The sequence below is a fragment of the Copadichromis virginalis genome, linkage group LG19, assembly GCF_057382275.1.
Source record: "Copadichromis virginalis isolate Kocher_CV1m ecotype Utaka linkage group LG19, C_Virginalis_male_GT1.1, whole genome shotgun sequence".
Lineage (NCBI taxonomy): Eukaryota > Metazoa > Chordata > Actinopteri > Cichliformes > Cichlidae > Copadichromis > Copadichromis virginalis.
Window position 1 is genome coordinate 27,628,133 of NC_140636.1, and position 16,274 is coordinate 27,644,406.

The 16,274-nt window shown below is 39.7% G+C and overlaps 1 protein-coding gene across 3 annotated transcripts; it reads left to right on the top strand.

Annotated features, from left to right (window-relative positions):
- The first annotated feature begins 416 nt into the window (after nucleotides 1–416).
- On the top strand, nucleotides 417–15,061 carry usp40 (ubiquitin specific peptidase 40). 3 transcript variants are annotated; one of them, XM_085441331.1, is made up of 31 exons: nucleotides 417–1,107; nucleotides 1,208–1,275; nucleotides 1,378–1,491; nucleotides 4,660–4,824; nucleotides 4,935–5,081; nucleotides 5,241–5,384; nucleotides 5,472–5,600; nucleotides 6,644–6,760; nucleotides 6,867–6,974; nucleotides 7,078–7,278; nucleotides 7,440–7,578; nucleotides 7,794–7,875; nucleotides 8,061–8,232; nucleotides 8,310–8,394; nucleotides 8,480–8,550; nucleotides 8,627–9,036; nucleotides 9,119–9,272; nucleotides 9,362–9,422; nucleotides 10,127–10,180; nucleotides 10,417–10,505; nucleotides 10,673–10,759; nucleotides 10,836–10,872; nucleotides 10,996–11,060; nucleotides 11,580–11,654; nucleotides 11,748–11,963; nucleotides 12,048–12,166; nucleotides 12,285–12,350; nucleotides 12,502–12,712; nucleotides 12,853–12,948; nucleotides 13,024–13,118; nucleotides 13,289–15,061. In XM_085441331.1, exons 1-31 carry the CDS (start codon nucleotides 912–914, stop codon nucleotides 13,389–13,391), a joined length of 3,876 nt encoding a protein of 1,291 aa, XP_085297457.1. In that variant the 5' UTR covers nucleotides 417–911; the 3' UTR covers nucleotides 13,392–15,061. The 3 variants fall into 3 exon arrangements, with proteins under 3 accessions (XP_085297457.1, XP_085297459.1, XP_085297458.1); XM_085441333.1 differs by having other exon boundaries at nucleotides 12,072–12,166; XM_085441332.1 differs by having other exon boundaries at nucleotides 7,443–7,578.
- Nucleotides 15,062–16,274: the final 1,213 nt, after the last annotated feature.

Below are 16,274 nucleotides of genomic sequence, written 5' to 3' on the forward strand. Positions count from 1 at the left end.
AGTTGTTTATACCAACAGATAATGTTTAATATTTGAATGATGATTTATTGAAGTTTTTTTTGTAGCTAATCATTTATTTGGTACAGTTTTCCTTAGACAAATAATTACCCATTGAGCTCTGACACTCACAAGATGTTGGTCTATAAAAGACTACAAATCACATAATACATGCTTAACCTCAAAGCATAGACTTGCCGGAATTGTAGTTTTTACACAAAATTATTTTGCTATAATCAAAACGTAGATATGAAACGTGGGCTTTATCCATACCTGTATCATAAAATTACATAAAATCGCAGAAATTAAACTGGTTAATTATGGAAAAGAGCTTCAGTTACTTTCACTGTTGTGTGCGCATTAACCAAGCTTGGTACTACAAGAACCATAATGCATCATTTCATTCTCGGTCAGGAAGAAACATGGCTGCTCACTGTTCAACGACGGTATTTTTATTTACGTTTCGTTTGTTTTCTGCTTTACGACAAACAGAAGAAGAAATGGCTTATTTTGGTAGGGATGCTGTGTAAAAGTTCAATAATAAAAACTGTTAGAGTTTCATTAAGGCGACGTTGTTTTCCCAGTCGTTGTGACACAGTTCCCGACTGTGTGATTTTTTTTTTCTTTTCAATTTTCGCTGAGCTGTCAGCTGCTCGTTGGTGTCGGTGCTTTGCTAGCGTGCTGAGCTACCCAAACGACTGCAAATTTCATCCGGTACTAGTCGCAATGTTTAGTCCCGTAAAGTCTTCTTACTTCAGAGTCAGTCCGGCCATTGTCAACAGAGAACTCGGCAAAACCAAGATGAGATAGCAAGAGGGCACGTCGGAGTGCTAACACACGCTTTACTGCAAGGCTGAACCCCAGCATAAGCGAGACACAACGGAATAATAACCACACAAACCCCCTAACGCAGCATGTTTGGGAATCTATTTGAGGAGGAGGAAGAGGATGGCTTCTCTTCGACTTCCTCCAAGGGAAGAGTTTCAAAGATGGGAGATGAGCCACCTCCACGTCGAGGAAGAAGCAATCTGTGCGGCATCAAAAACCAGGGAGGGACCTGCTATCTGAACTCTCTGCTCCAGACCCTGCTCTTCACCCCCGAGTTCAGAGGTGAGGACAAGTGATCCTCCCTCCAGTACAGCTCATAATAATAAGGGGACAATTTAACATAGTTTGTTTAACATATTTGTTTTGTGGTGTGTGTTTGCAGAGGAGCTGTTCAGTTTGGTGCCAGACGAATTAGGATCCCTGGAAGACAAAGACAAACCAGAGGCTAAAGTATGTGTATGCATGGTTAATGTAGGTGCAGTCTCCATGGGTCTTTTTTTTTTTTTTTTTTTTTTTTTTAAAGTTAATGAGGTTTGCTCTCCTTCTCCTCAGGTCAGAGTGATCCCATTGGAGCTTCAGAGGCTCTTTGCCCATCTGTTGCTAGTGGACCAGCAGAGTGCTTCCACTGCTGGCCTTACTGACAGCTTTGGCTGGAACAGCAGTGAGGTATGTGCACTTTATTTGCTTCATGGAGGTGGAGGAGATGTTGGTTGATGCACCAGGACAATGAGTCATCAAAACATATAAACTGACAAAAGAATGCTTTGGCACAGTTTTTTTTTTTCTTTGATCCAAAATTCTTCTTCAGTGTCTCTACAGTTACAGGAAGTGGGCTGTTTTTCATACTTATTACTTGGTACAGTCAGTAAAGACATGATAACTACAGGGAGTGCAGAATTATTAGGCAAGTTGTATTTCTGAGGAATAATTTTATTATTGAACAACAACCATGTTCTCAATGAACCCAAAAAACTCATTAATATCAAAGCTGAATGTTTTTGGAAGTAGTTTTTAGTTTTAGCTATTTTAGGGGGATATCTGTGTGTGCAGGTGACTATTACTGTGCATAATTATTAGGCAACTTAACAAAAAACAAATATATACCCATTTCAATTATTTTTGTTTTACCAGTGAAACCAATATAACATCTCCACATTCAAAAACAAAACAAAAACAAATCAGCGACCAATATAGCCACCTTTCTTTGCAAGGACACTCAAAAGCCTGCCATCCATGGATTCTGTCAGTGTTTTGATCTGTTCACCATCAACATTGCGTGCAGCAGCAGCCACAGCCTCCCAGACACTGTTCAGAGAGGTGTACTGTTTTCCCTCCTTGTAAATCTCACATTTGATGATGGACCACAGGTTCTCAATGGGGTTGAGCTCAGGTGAACAAGGTGGCCATGTCATTAGTTTTTCTTCTTTTATACCCTTTCTTGCCAGCCACGCTGTGGAGTACTTGGACGCGTGTGATGGAGCATTGTCCTGCATGAAAATCATGTTTTTCTTGAAGGATGCAGACTTCTTCCTGTACCACTGCTTGAAGAAGGTGTCTTCCAGAAACTGGCAGTAGGACTGGGAGTTGAGCTTGACTCCATCCTCAACCCGAAAAGGCCCCACAAGCTCTTCTTTGATGATACCAGCCCAAACCAGTACTCCACCTCCACCTTGCTGGCGTCTGAGTCGGACTGGAGCTCTCTGCCCTTTACCAATCCAGCCACGGGCCCATCCATCTGGCCCATCAAGACTCACTCTCATTTCATCAGTCCATAAAACCTTAGAAAAACCAGTCTTGAGATATTTCTTGGCCCAGTCTTGACGTTTCAGCTTGTGTGTCTTGTTCAGTGGTGGTCGTCTTTCAGCCTTTCTTACCTTGGCCATGTCTCTGAGTATTGCACACCTTGTGCTTTTGGGCACTCCAGTGATGTTGCAGCTCTGAAATATGGCCAAACTGGTGGCAAGTGGCATCTTGGCAGAGATACACATCACCTAATATGCTTAATTGGTAGTAGGCTTTCGAGCCTATACAGCTTGGAGTAAGACAACATGCATGAAGAGGATGATGTGGACAAAATACTCATTTGCCTAATAATTCTGGACTCCCTGTAGCTGTGGGTTATTAGTTTAGTCAGGTAGTGTCTGTCCATAATTACACAATCCACATTTACGTAGCTCATGGCACATAGTTACCTCTTTGTTTACATAAATCCTACCTGGAACCACCACGAGTACATGGAACAGGGAAACTTAACAAGGAACCAAAGGCCTGTTTGAGAATATAACGAAAGTTTCCGGGCATCACCCATGCAAACAATAAAAGTAGTTATGTGATCTCAAAAGGATCTTCTAATCAGCTAAAAACATCTGTTATAGTGTTGTTTATTTACTACCTAATTGTTAGGAATTAGGAATATTTCTAGCAACTCGTTGAATCAGTGGAGTGAAGAATTAAGGCAGTTCTTAAGGCAAAACTAGGTCCAACCTGGTACTAAAAACATGTACCTAATAAAGTGGTATATATTTACTGGAAGGGAAGCCGTGGATCTTAATTGAATGCAGATTTTACTTAACCCTAACCCTGTCTGTAGTTGCTGGGCAGCTAGCTGTCTGACATCAGTCTGATAGGAAATACTTACTGAAGTTAAACTCCAGAATCAATTGCAAATTTAAGGATAATCTTACATCAATATTTCATAATTGGACAATATAAACACCACCATTTGCCTCCATAGAAATACTCAGATTTAATACATAGAAAACTCAGTCTGTGCTGTAGCTTCGCTGTCCTCAGATTCAACTTTGCCTCTTGTTTTTCCACTTTTGTGGACCTACCAATCTAATTCTGTGTACATGTGACAGTTAACAGAAACTAGATTTTAGACACACTAACTTTTATCAGCCCAAGACTGGAATTCCATTTTGTCTGGAGCCTGTTCAGCTGCCTACAAGCAAAATTAATACAATAAGAAAGAACAGAAAGAAACAGAATTTGCCACAGGGCATGTAAACCACACGTTCAAGTGAAAACTGTACATTCTGTGATATGTTTAAACTTGAAGCAGTGCTCTAAAACCTTTGAAATATGACGTGCTGGAGAGATCATTCGCGTATTCGGGTAAAAATGTTGGAACAAATAAGTTGCTGTGTGTTATTTACTGATTTAAAATAAAGAGTGACTTGCTATCGTCCTTACTTACTACAGTTTTAGTGCAGTTTAAAATATACTGTATATTTTGAAGTCTTAAAGATTTAAATGTACCTGTAGGGTCCAACAGACATATAAATTAACATTATTATTCTTTTATTGTCACTGATGTTTTGGTATTTTTTTCAATTTACAAACCATAATGCAGAAATAATTTAGAAATGATGTCATCCATAGTTTTTACATAGAAACTTGTGATATTAGTGTTTACAGCACTGGTCACTGTCTGCAGCAGAGTAGCATTACAGCTGAGGACGCTGCAGAGACAAGCAACGTATTTATGTTGTGTTGAAAACGACATGAAACAGATTGCCTTAAAACTTAATGAGCAAGCATCCCATTGTTTTTCTTTTCATTTCTCAGCATCATCTCACAAAAACCCAGGGTTACTTGTGCCACATTATATTGAAAAAAATAAATTAGCATCAACAATAATACAAGTAAATGTAATAAATATATAAGGCAGGGGGCAGAAATGTAAACACTGAATCTGCTAAGAGTTTTTACTAAGGCTGGATTGAATCTTATTTATTTATTTATAGGTAGTATTGGATCTGTGGCACATTTTTTTTGTTTGTTCCTAAATTGATTCTTTTTCTGTTGTCACGTTGTTGTTGTTTTTTTAAGGGAACAAATCAGCATGATGTGCAGGAGCTGAACAGGATTTTGTTCAGTGCATTGGAGCACTCTCTTGTGGGCACCAGTGGCAGTACATTTATTCACCGTCTCTACCATGGAACCATTGTCAACAGTATCGTCTGCAAGGAGTGTGGAAATGTCAGCCAGAGACAGGTGTGTGTGCAAACCCAAACTCGTGACATTACAGAACACGATGCAATAAAATGCGTCTTAAATGCAAAGAGAACAATAATCAATGAACCTAATTTGTTTGTCTTCTTCAGGAGGACTTCCTGGACCTGACAGTGTGTGTTTGTGGTCTGCCTAGTCTGGAAGACGCTTTGTGGAACATGTTTGTGGCAGAAGAGCTGTTTGAGGGCAATAACCTATACCGCTGTGCACAGTGTGACAGACTGGTCACTGCTGCCAAGGTCAGTGCCAATTTTCAGACAGCGTAAATACAGCAGTGAAGAATACAATGCAGTAAACATTTGTACTTTTTTACCATGCTCGACATTACAATGATTTCTTCCACTTTATTTACATTAACAATATGTAATTTGTTCTTTCTCACCATTCTTATTATCCAGTCTGCTAAACTAAGGAAACTCCCTCCATTCATGACTATGTCTTTACTGAGATTCAGCTTTGACTTTGCTAAATGCGAGCGATACAAGGAAACAGGACGTTACAGCTTCCCCCTCACCATCAACCTACGACCCTTTTGTGAACAGGTACTTGGGAAATTTAAAATTTAGCTTATGAAACACACTTTGCTGCATTAAAATGGCTTTTACTGTTATATTTCCCCCCTCCCACAGGCTGATGGAGATGACTCTGATTACTCCTATGAGCTCTTCTCTGTCATCATCCATAAGGGTGGCTGCTATGGTGGCCACTACCATGTTTACATCAAGGATGTGGATAAACTTGGTCGATGGGAGCCACCGGTGAGAAAAAGAGATGAGCCAAAAGAAAGTACACCCTCTGTTAATTCAAAGGTTTTTACATATCAGAACATGATCAAAATGATCTGGTCCTTAACAAGTCTGCGATAACAACCTCAGATGAACAGCAACACATGATATATTATTAATGTGTCATTATTTATTTAACAGCAAGTAAGCCAAAATGCATACTAAGTACACCCCATGATTCAGTGGCTTGTAGAACAACATTTAGAAGCAATTGACTTTATCAGTCTCTCACATCATTGTGGAGGAATTTTGGCCCACTCATGTTGGCAGTCATTATGGCACAGCTCTCTTGAAATCCTATCACAACATTTCAGTCAGGTTGAGGTCTGTATTTTGACAGGGTCATTGCAACACTTTGATTTCTTTCTTTTGTTCAAATGCATTTTTGCAAACCTAACCTGTGTTGTTCTTTTTAGAATCAAGCGTCTTTTTCTTGGCAACCCTTCCAAAACAAGCTGTACTTGCTCAGTCTTTTTTTAAATTCTACTGGGATGAGCTTAAGCATTTAGCACACTAACTGAGGTCTTTAGAGTCTGAGATGTAACTCTTGGGTTTTCTGCAGTTTCTCTGAGCATTGCAGGGTCTGACCCTGAGGTAAGTTTGCTGGGGTGTCCATTCCTGGGAAGGCAGCTGTTTTGAATGTTTTCCACTCGAGAATAATCTTTCTCACTGTAGAATTATGGGTTTCAGATTGTCTGGAAATTGTTTAGGCACCAATTGTCAAAACTTCTGCTTTTATAGAGGTGGTTACATTTCTGTAATCATTTAATCAGGTGCATTTGATTATGAGGACCTTGCTGCTACTTACCCTCTTAATAATGACACCGATAACATGTCACATGTTATTATTCATCTCAGGTTGCCTAATTTTAAGATCTGGAGATCAGGGTGTACTTTCTTTTTCCACTGACAGTATACTAACCGCCCGTACTTGGAATAATATTTTAGAATATGATACACATTGATTTTCTTTGTGTACTATTATCAGCAAATTAAGAAAAGCTTCTCATTGTCAGGAGGAAGACTGCAAACCTAAAACTCAAAAGAAAGCTAAAGTGGAGTTTAAGGAAGTGTTGGAGCCAAAACTTCATGAAGATGACCCTTTGTCCATCGTCACCACTATTATTGCCCAGGTACTGCATGAAAAATCGTAATTCTCATTTTCATTTTTTGAGTTTTGACCAGCATTGAGATGCTGATGAATAATGAATAAAATGCTGTGTCTTTGCTGTCCACTAGGAGTCATCAAAGAGTGTCCTGCTGGACCAGTTGGGCCAGAAACTCTTGGATAAGATTGGTTCATCATGGAACAAAAAGTTCAGAAAACAGTATGGACCCATTTGCAAGGTATCATTAGTTTCAGGTTTTTGACTATGTAACTAAGCTTATGTCATTTTGTGTGCATGCAAATCCTGAATCCTGTTGCAATGCTTGGTCTTTTATAATTTAGTTCCTGCAGTCGCACAATGATGTTTTCATGATGGTGTCCAATGGCACTCGAGTGGCGCTTAAGGCAAACCCACCAAGCCCAGCGACTGAGCTCCCCAGCCCCGCAGAGCTTACCTCAAACTCTGATCCTTCACCAGCTCCAGTCTCGGGAGCTTCTGAGCCACAGCTTTCACTAAACCAGAAGCCAGAACCGGAACCAGAGGTACTAAAGCAACAAGCTTTGTATCAGGAATGCAGGGTTTAAATTACAGTCCAGTCTCAAGTCTTTTGAAGCCTCAAGTTTGTTTTTCTTCAGATTCCTGGTAGACATCTTGTGATTACTTTGATGCCTGTTTTCTCACGGAGCATCCTCCTGTCTGTCAGCAGGGTAGCCACTGGTTTGACCTCAATGACTCAACTGTGACCTCCATCAGGGAGTCGGACATAGAGAAGCAGTTCCAGGGCAAAGAGAGCGCCTACATGCTGTTTTACAGAAAAACACAGCTGCACAGGCCCAGTGAAGGTAATGAATACCATATTTTGCATTTGTAATGGAAAGATTATATCCGCTTAGTTCGACAAGGGAAGGAAATAGGGGAGAGGTGAAGTTAGAGTTCAGAGGGTTCTTGTTAATATAAGGATCAGTTAATTGTTGATTTAATCTAAATGACTAGATACAAGTAGTAATAAAAGTCATAATAAAAAGACTAGCTAATTGTTTTATACTTTCTTTTCCAGCTCTAAACAATCCCCAATATAAAGTTCCTTCTCACCTCATCCAGATGGCTCAGGAGGAGAATATCAGACTACAGCAGATGCGGTATAGAAATGAATAAATTTATACATGATGCTCTCATCAGTTCACCTGAAGCTGTTTAGTATCTGACTCACAATCATGACAGTCCAGCTGTATCTTAAATTTAAACCAAACAACAAATAGAAAAAATGAGAAATCTGAGCTACTTATGCAAGTTATTCATAGGAGTTTCTTTGCTTTTGTTGCAGTGAAGAGTTTGAAGCCACTAATAACACACTGGAGCTGCGTCTGCACCTGGCTCCCTCTTATAGGCTAGAAAATGGAGCTCTGCAACCAGTCAGGAACAAACCAAGCGGCAGCACTGCTCTGAGTTTTGACCGTAGAAAGACTGTGGGAGACCTGCGATTAGCTATCTATCAGGTATTGTACCTCTGAAATCAACAGCTGTTCTATGTTGAGGTCCTGAAGGTGACAATAACAATAAATTGTTTGTTTAGATGCAGGAATTCTGGGAGGGAGATATGGCTCTGACTGTGGCCAAGAGTCTTCCAGCAGGTTTACACCTCTACAGTACACTCACAGGTTAGAACCTTAAATAAAGGCTTAAATAGATAGAAGGTAGTGATTTATTTATTTTGTAACTACACTCTGTTTTCGTTCTGAACAGATGACAGTGTTTCCCTGTACAGTGCAGGCATCTGCACAAACACAGAGCTGTTTGTGTGGAATGGCAGAGAGGTGAGGAGAGGCATGATTCATCACCTGCTTTGTTGGTCGATAACTGGCATCTAAAATGTTTTTATGATCTTTTCAGGTGTGTGGTGCATCTGTCTTGACTGGGGCTGAGTGGGAGCCTGTCCTGCTGACTGTGGTGCGTCCCTTTTTAGGTGATGATGTGGATAAAGAGGTGGAGGAAGATGTGGAGAGTGAGGAGAACAGAAAAGGTTTTGAAAATGGTGGTCCAGGGCTCAAGAGGGAGGCAAGAGGGTTTGCTGGTGGTGTGACTCTTGGGGAGGTGAGGGACTCACTCGGGGAACCTAAAGAAAGCCTGCTGTGCCAAGAACATAAGGGAGGCAAAAAAAGGGAAGAGGAGGCAGGAGAAGGTGGAGGGTCAAGTGGATGGAGAGTTTTCCCCCCTGACGACATGCAGCGGACACTGAAGGAGCTGTCGCTGAAAGATGGAGATGCACTGTTGGTGCTGGAGCCACAGTCATTTGACAGCAGGTAAGTTTCCTATCATGTGCTAAGCATTATGGAGGTTTTCTTTATGTGTTTGTTTTAAAACCTTCTTCCCAACTGTCTTTAGCATCTTCACTCGAAATGGAGATGTTGTCACTGTGACTACACCGTCTGACTGCCGCTGGCTCCAGGTGGAGTTCCGGCCTATTGCGAAAGGAGGTGAAGGGAACAAGGAAGAGGAGAATTTTAAGAAAATCAAGGTTCCAGCCACAGGAAATATGGTCAGTAGTTTGTTTGTGGCTCTCTCTACTTCCTTTATATCTTTTTATTTAAGAGATATCTAAAATTACTTGATTTTTGTTTCCCACAGCTGCTGTCTGAGGTGAAACTGAGGGCCATAGAGGAGCTGCAGTTAGGGGATCAAACCCCAGGCAAGATGCATACTTATGGAAAACTGCAGCACTACACAAGCACATCAATACTTCATATTAAAAGTACAGGGTTTATCAAAAAGAATGCTCAAATTTCAAATAGCCATATTTTTGTTAAAAGTAATGGAGTTAGAAGTTTGCAGGAACCTGTAAAATACATGCCTGAATATAGTTTTAGATACAAAACTTATGTTTACAAGTGCTCAATATGTGCCCGTCCAGAGTCATGGCAAATGTCCATGCAATATTCAAACTGGGCACATACTTTTGCGAGCATGTCTGGAGTCATTGCACCTGATGCTGTTATTATCCTATGTAGTGGCACTTTGAAGTCAAATCGAGTCTTTTTGTTACACAGTTAGAAACTTAACACAGGTTTTTATGTTGTTGTTGTTGTTGTGTTTTTTTTTTTTTAACCTTTTTATATCTTTAATTTACCAGCTATGTAACCAACAGACAAGTTTTGGGATTTTTTTCAAAGCAGGAAAAGCACAGGTGTAATTATTAGCATTAATGTTGGATATATTACATATAGCTGAGTTAGAGCTGCTGGGTTTTTTTTTTGGGTTTTTTTTTAGTACACAAAACGTAACACATATTTTTTTCCTCCAAGTTTCTATTCAGGCAGCTACAGAGTGTATTTTTGTGTAAGGTTTTTAAATGTACGCTCCTAAGCTGGCCATTTTTCCTGCTTTACTGACCAGGTGCAGAGTACTGTTTGAGGCAGTCTGACTGCACAGGGAAACTCCTTCCTCCAGGTACTGTGTCATTTGTTACCTCAGGGTAATTTTAATAGTGCAGATCACTTAGAGTTGGAAATCCCCCTCATTTTGCCAAAATATTTAGATTTGCTTTCCTTTACAGTTTTCCCTTATTAAAAAGTTGAAGCGGTACTCCCCCCTGCTTTTAATTTTCTTCTCTTCATGTGCCTTTGAAATCTTAAAACACGTTTATGAATCGCACTTGTGTCGTCCTATTCTCGTTTGCCTGACAGTGTGTGAAGAGTCGAGCGTTCGGGATGCAGGGGTGCGACTCATGACCACACTGACTCTCTGTCCGGGTACTAGCCCCAAGGCATCGCAGGTGTGTCTTTTATTTGAAGTCTTCAATGACGTCTCTTTTACTTGCAGCTGCACTGAACAAAGTTGCAGAACCTTTAATCAAGACCTGCAATTTAAAACGACAAAAACAAATCATGGCACATTTAAAAAGCTTGTTTGAAGTTTAGAAATTTACACTTTGCTTTGCAGCTTTTCTTGCACTTTACTGTGGGTGCAGCTCCCTCTGCTGGCATGGAGATGGACATAATTGTGGAGAAGACTAGCACTGTTAAAGAGGTAAGGAAATAAAACTGCACATCATGCTCATAAATTTTTCTGCACTGAATAAAAATGTGTAATATTTTCTTTGCAGTGTCTAAAAACAATGCTGGACGCAGTTGGACTTGATGGTAAAACACTTTTTTTACTTTGGTTTTCCTAATGTATGTTTGCATTTGCTTTAGCCTCAGCATTTGTGAATTTGGCATTCCTTCTCACAAAGATGATCTCCTTATTTATAAATGTGTTTTTAGGCACATGTTGGCACTTGAGGAGGCTTGATTGGTGTGAAGAGGTCGGAGAGCCACTTATGGATGAGGTAAATAAGTGTAGAACTATTGTAATAAGTCAATACAATACAATACTGCTTACCTTTTGTTAATTGACTAATTCTTATTTGTGATGATGGTGGACAGGAAGTCTCCACGGTCTGTGATGTTTGCAGATAACATTGTGATCTGTAGTGAGGGTAGGGAACTGGTCAGGTGGAGACATGCACTAGATAGAAGAGGAATGGAAGTTAGTAGAAGCAAGATGGAGAATACATGCGTGTGAATGAAAGGGAGACATGTTTAACAGTGAATATGCACATATTTTAAATACTTGAGGTCAACCATCCAAATGCAGGGGGTTGGTGTGACAGAGAAAGATGCTAGAGATAGGTAGAGCACCAAGAAGAAGACAATTTCTTAATTAATTCACTGTTTAAATGTTGCAATTAGTTTAAGTGACAGTAAAATAGTTTCATTATTACTCTGATATCATCTACTCAGTAGAAGTTACCCACATATGTTCCAGTGCACATGACTAATAAATCTTTATGGCCTTTGATTCTCAGGATGCTTCTCTGTCAGAGCTGAAAATCAGCAATGGAGAGACATTAGTTGTCACAGAAGGAAATTTGCCTTCGAAGGTACTTCAGTGTTTTGAATGTAATTGTGGATTAATGATGTGTTATAGCTTTATGTAGTGCTTTAGCATTTTTATGTCTTGTTTTTTCCATCAGGGTTTCCTAAAGATATCTATATGGCTGTACTGGCATCCAAAAAACATGGAAAGAGATTTTAATCACACAGAGAACGGGCCTGCTGACGGGCAGATGCCTGCAGGAACAACACACAATCAGTTACCTCCTTTATGTAATGGAAACGCTGCAGAGCTCAGACGTGTGGGGCAGATAGAGATATCAGATGAGGCCACTCTGGAGGACCTCAAAACTCAGGTGAACTGTTTTGGTTGTGTATGTGCTGACTGTCTCTTATAGTTAGCTATTTTCAGATGAAATACATGCTCACTTTGCTTTTAGGTTTTGACGCTGCCTGCCCTTCAGGAAGTGTGTGTGCCCACCACTGGATTCATGCGTGTTTGGCAGCTGGAGGGACGGAAGCTAGCCCGAATCCTCAGAGGACCGCAAGCCACACTCAGGTCTGAATGCTGTGCTCTCATTCGTACATTAATGGTCAGAGGATTGTTTTTTGTTATTGACAGATGAAGGTCACTGAGTGATTCCTTCTTATTATCCTTTTGGTTTCTCCTTCTTCAGGAAGATGAAGCTGACCAGTGGTGCAGACCTTTGTGTGCAGACACTACTGAAAGAGGAAGATCTTGGGTAAGTATTGTGTTACAGCTCTTTTCTTACAAAACCTAACCCAATGTAATATCTAAATAATTCATTATGAAGTGTGTCTATTGCGCACATTTTTGTTTTTTAGTAACTTTTAAAAATAATTTTCCTTCTTTAACTGTTTCCTATTCACAAGGCCAAAAGACGTGCTGCTCTATGTTAAAATGGGAATACCAGGAGAGAGGTCTTACTACCCTTCAGAGGAACTGGTTTGGAATGCGACCCACGATTCCTCGCCTCGCTCTTTACGCACTTGTCTGGCTGCACGCTATGGCCTCTCTCCAGACTCTCTGCTGTTGGCCAAACACCAGCCAGACAAACACATCTGGGAGGAAATCTCCAACTGGGTACGATTAGATGAGGGAAGGTTCTTGAGTAGGAACCTGGTTGGGGGTGATACTGTATATACTTGCACTCTCTTGCATGCACTATTTTGTGCATGAAATTAGATTTGGCCTTCACTAAGTAGTTTGTCTTTAACTCTTAGACCCAACAGGTCTCCAAAAAGAAGAAGAAGAAAAAAACAGAATCACTCCTGGGAACACCGTTCCACCTCAAAGATGGTGACACAATTGGCGTCAAGGTAAATGCCTGTTTAATAAACTCTGTTCTGCTTTGGTTTCAGAGACACTCAGTCTGTTTTCCATACTTTTTTCAGAATCTTTTGATTGACAACAACAGGAACTTTATCACTCTGGAAGACGAGCAGGGCCAGCAGAGGCTCAGAGAGGAGGCTGAGGAACGCAGGAAAGGGTGAGAGCCCTTGGATACATGTAACAGCAGGGAAAATGCTTCTTATTTAATGAGAAATTAATATTAGTGTTTTCACTCAGTCATTTTACAGCAATGATGCAATCCATAAAGACTGTGTCCATTGGTGTTTGTTATGTTTTATGTTATTTGTGACTCTTGCTTACTTTCAGAGGGCAGGCTGCAGGCGCTGGTGAATCACTTAAGAAAGCTGGACAGACCAAATCCAGGAAACCAGAGGTGGCACTCTCAATCAGTGTTGGGGAATTCAGATAGCGTCCTTCTTCCATTTGTATAGATCACAATGAACTGTGATACTACATGCACACACTGTGAGTTGCCACATTGCAATTCGGACATCTGACATCAGTCTTGTGCAATTTGTTTTTCGAGTACTGTTTGCATACTGACTTTCTCCACAAATCTCTTAAATCAAACCCTAAACCGCTTCCTACTTCTCAACTTTCTGACGGACAAAGAGAAGGAATTTATTTTTGGCACTTTGATTTGCTGTTTTGTTATAACTGACTTTGATTTGCATCGTTCCTATGCAACATTTCTGTTTTGAATGGATTATCCATATTTGTCTTGATTCCTCCCTCTACAGACTTTCAAAATATGATAAATCAGTCTGCTTTCTGTTTTTTTTGTTTTTTTTGTTTTTTTTGTTTTTTGGTGTGCGGATCATATTTTATATTCTGACACTCTTGGTTTCTCAAAGGCAAATTGTTGAGTGTTTTGTCCACTCAGGACTGGCAATTATGAACTGACGCATTTGCTTACTGGAACTCCTGTTAATTATCAGCCAGTACAGCCAGTACAGGTCAAAATTTATACCCAAGCCACATGCCAGTGATCAATATTCTGGTATTCTTCAATAAATTGTTCTGAGTGACCAGCCAGTGCAGTAGGCAATTGCCTTCAATATGTTCTAATGTTCTTTAATAGGGAACTTGTTGTATAGAAAGTGACTACTTTTTATAACTAACCTGTCACTGTGCAGCACGAGCAAAAATGTTTCTCTGGATCAGCCGCTGTATTGATTTTAGGTTGATAAAGGAGAGGAGAGACAGGCCTTAATGTGGAGAAGCCTTAGTGCTGCTCTGTCCTCCCTACCTCACGCTGCCTCTCTCTCTCTCTACCTCTTCTGCCCTGTCATTTCTTTTTCTGGTTTTCATAGTTTTATTTCGTTTTATTTCCTCCATTGCTGTAAAGTACCATTAAGTATTTAGGCAATAACGCATTGGTAAAAGTTTTGACTCTGTGCCCTTAACACTGAGTGTGACATGATGCATCTAATTAAGTATAATGGGAAAATAAATAATATTTGAAACATTATCCAGACTTTTGTAGGTGAAGATTAAAGTAGGATGATCTTCCTTTTACCTTTTTATTTCACATTCAGATTAGCTGTATAGAGCAGAAACACATACTGCTGAACTGTTCTTCTTGAGTGTGTAGAAGTAAAGACCCATGAAGCGTCTTTGTGGAACATTAATTGTTTTAGTTGCTTGCAATATTTGTGAACTTCAGGGAATTTATAAAATGACTCTTTAGATAAGTTATTTGAAAGAAGCGACAAATAATTACATTGTTGAATGAAATATGATGGGGATTTAATTTTCACACAAAAGATTTTTTTAAGCTGCTTCGTTCATTAATCTGGCCTTGACCGGTGCCAAGATTTTTCAAGTAGAAATGTTTTTGTTCTTTTTTTTAAAAGAAATTATTTGAAGCAGATAATAAAACTGTTCTACAATATACTCAGCAATAGATGGACTTCTTTTTGTATAATGTGGTATCGTTTACTAGTGTTAATGATTACATCTTTGGTGTCATTGATAAGGACTGATCTACTGTATTGTAAGAGTGGACAACTGTTTGTACTCATGTCGGACTGTATTTGCAGAAAGTATTTTATGAACAATAAAGGTATACAATCATAATTACCAGTCATGTTAATGACAAATAACTACTATTACATCAGTAATCTGTTAGTTTAAAACTGATTCTTATGGATTCCTTTTCTAAAAATATTTAGTAAATCTTACATCTGGCGCAAACATTAAAGGGCCACTGAGTATAATTAGGATTTCCTACTAATTAATTAGGATTAACCAGATAATTCTCCATTTTTGAAACATGGTATAAATAATATTTATTAAATCCACTTTGGTTTTTATCCATTATGTCCCAAAATGAGTGACAGACTTGATAAAATTAGCGGGAAAGTGTTTACAGACGTTAAGTCAGAAAGCTGGTTTCCCAAAAACTTCTATAGGACCGAAAGTCTTTTTACAAGCAAATCTATCACCATCTGATGGCCTTCAGATAGAAGGGCAGGTTTAAGGTACATTGACATTAGCTTCATTTTTCCGATCTGGATGCTACGTCCATGCTTTACACTGTAGGTCTGTGTCCTGCAGAATAGTTCCTATGGATTTATCCAGTGGGATAACAAAGGATAAACCCTAGTGCTTTGAGGATCCTGTGACTTTTACAACAAGTAGCTATTGCAGGGTCATCATCACCACAGGCTGTGGGAGATTATGTCTAATTGTTTTTAAACTAAATTTAGTTATAAACCAAAATCTAAAAAGTTGAGGTATTTAAATACCTGCAGCCTCAGCCGCTAGGCACAAAAAGACAGATATGAACAACAACCAAAGTACTCATTCACAGTTTACTACAAAACCGCTGATGCCGGTCATTTTTCTACATGTTCTCACATTTTACGACATATTTACATAAATAGTGCATATTCTGGACAGAGGAAGCAGACTATAAAGAGGGTTTGTATGATAAAGGAGGATAGGGATGGAGGTAGATGATCTGCTATGACAAAAGGGAGCAGCTGAAATGGGAAATTATTATATTTATATATATTTCAACATCCGAGAGTCCCTGGTTCAAATCTCTTTGTAGTTTATGTAAAAATCCGCTATATTAGCTAAACTACCCGCTGTGACAACCCTGCCGCCCTTCCAAGATTTTTGGAGCGTCCCACCTTTAACACCGAGACAGCGCGTTCCATTTTGACCAATCACAGTCTTCAAGTGTTCGGGAAGATCCAATCAGGATTTCGCGCCACTGCTTACGTAACCACTCTCCGTTATCGTATTCGTAAGAGGGGCGGGCCCGCTTCTGCGGCTCCAGGAT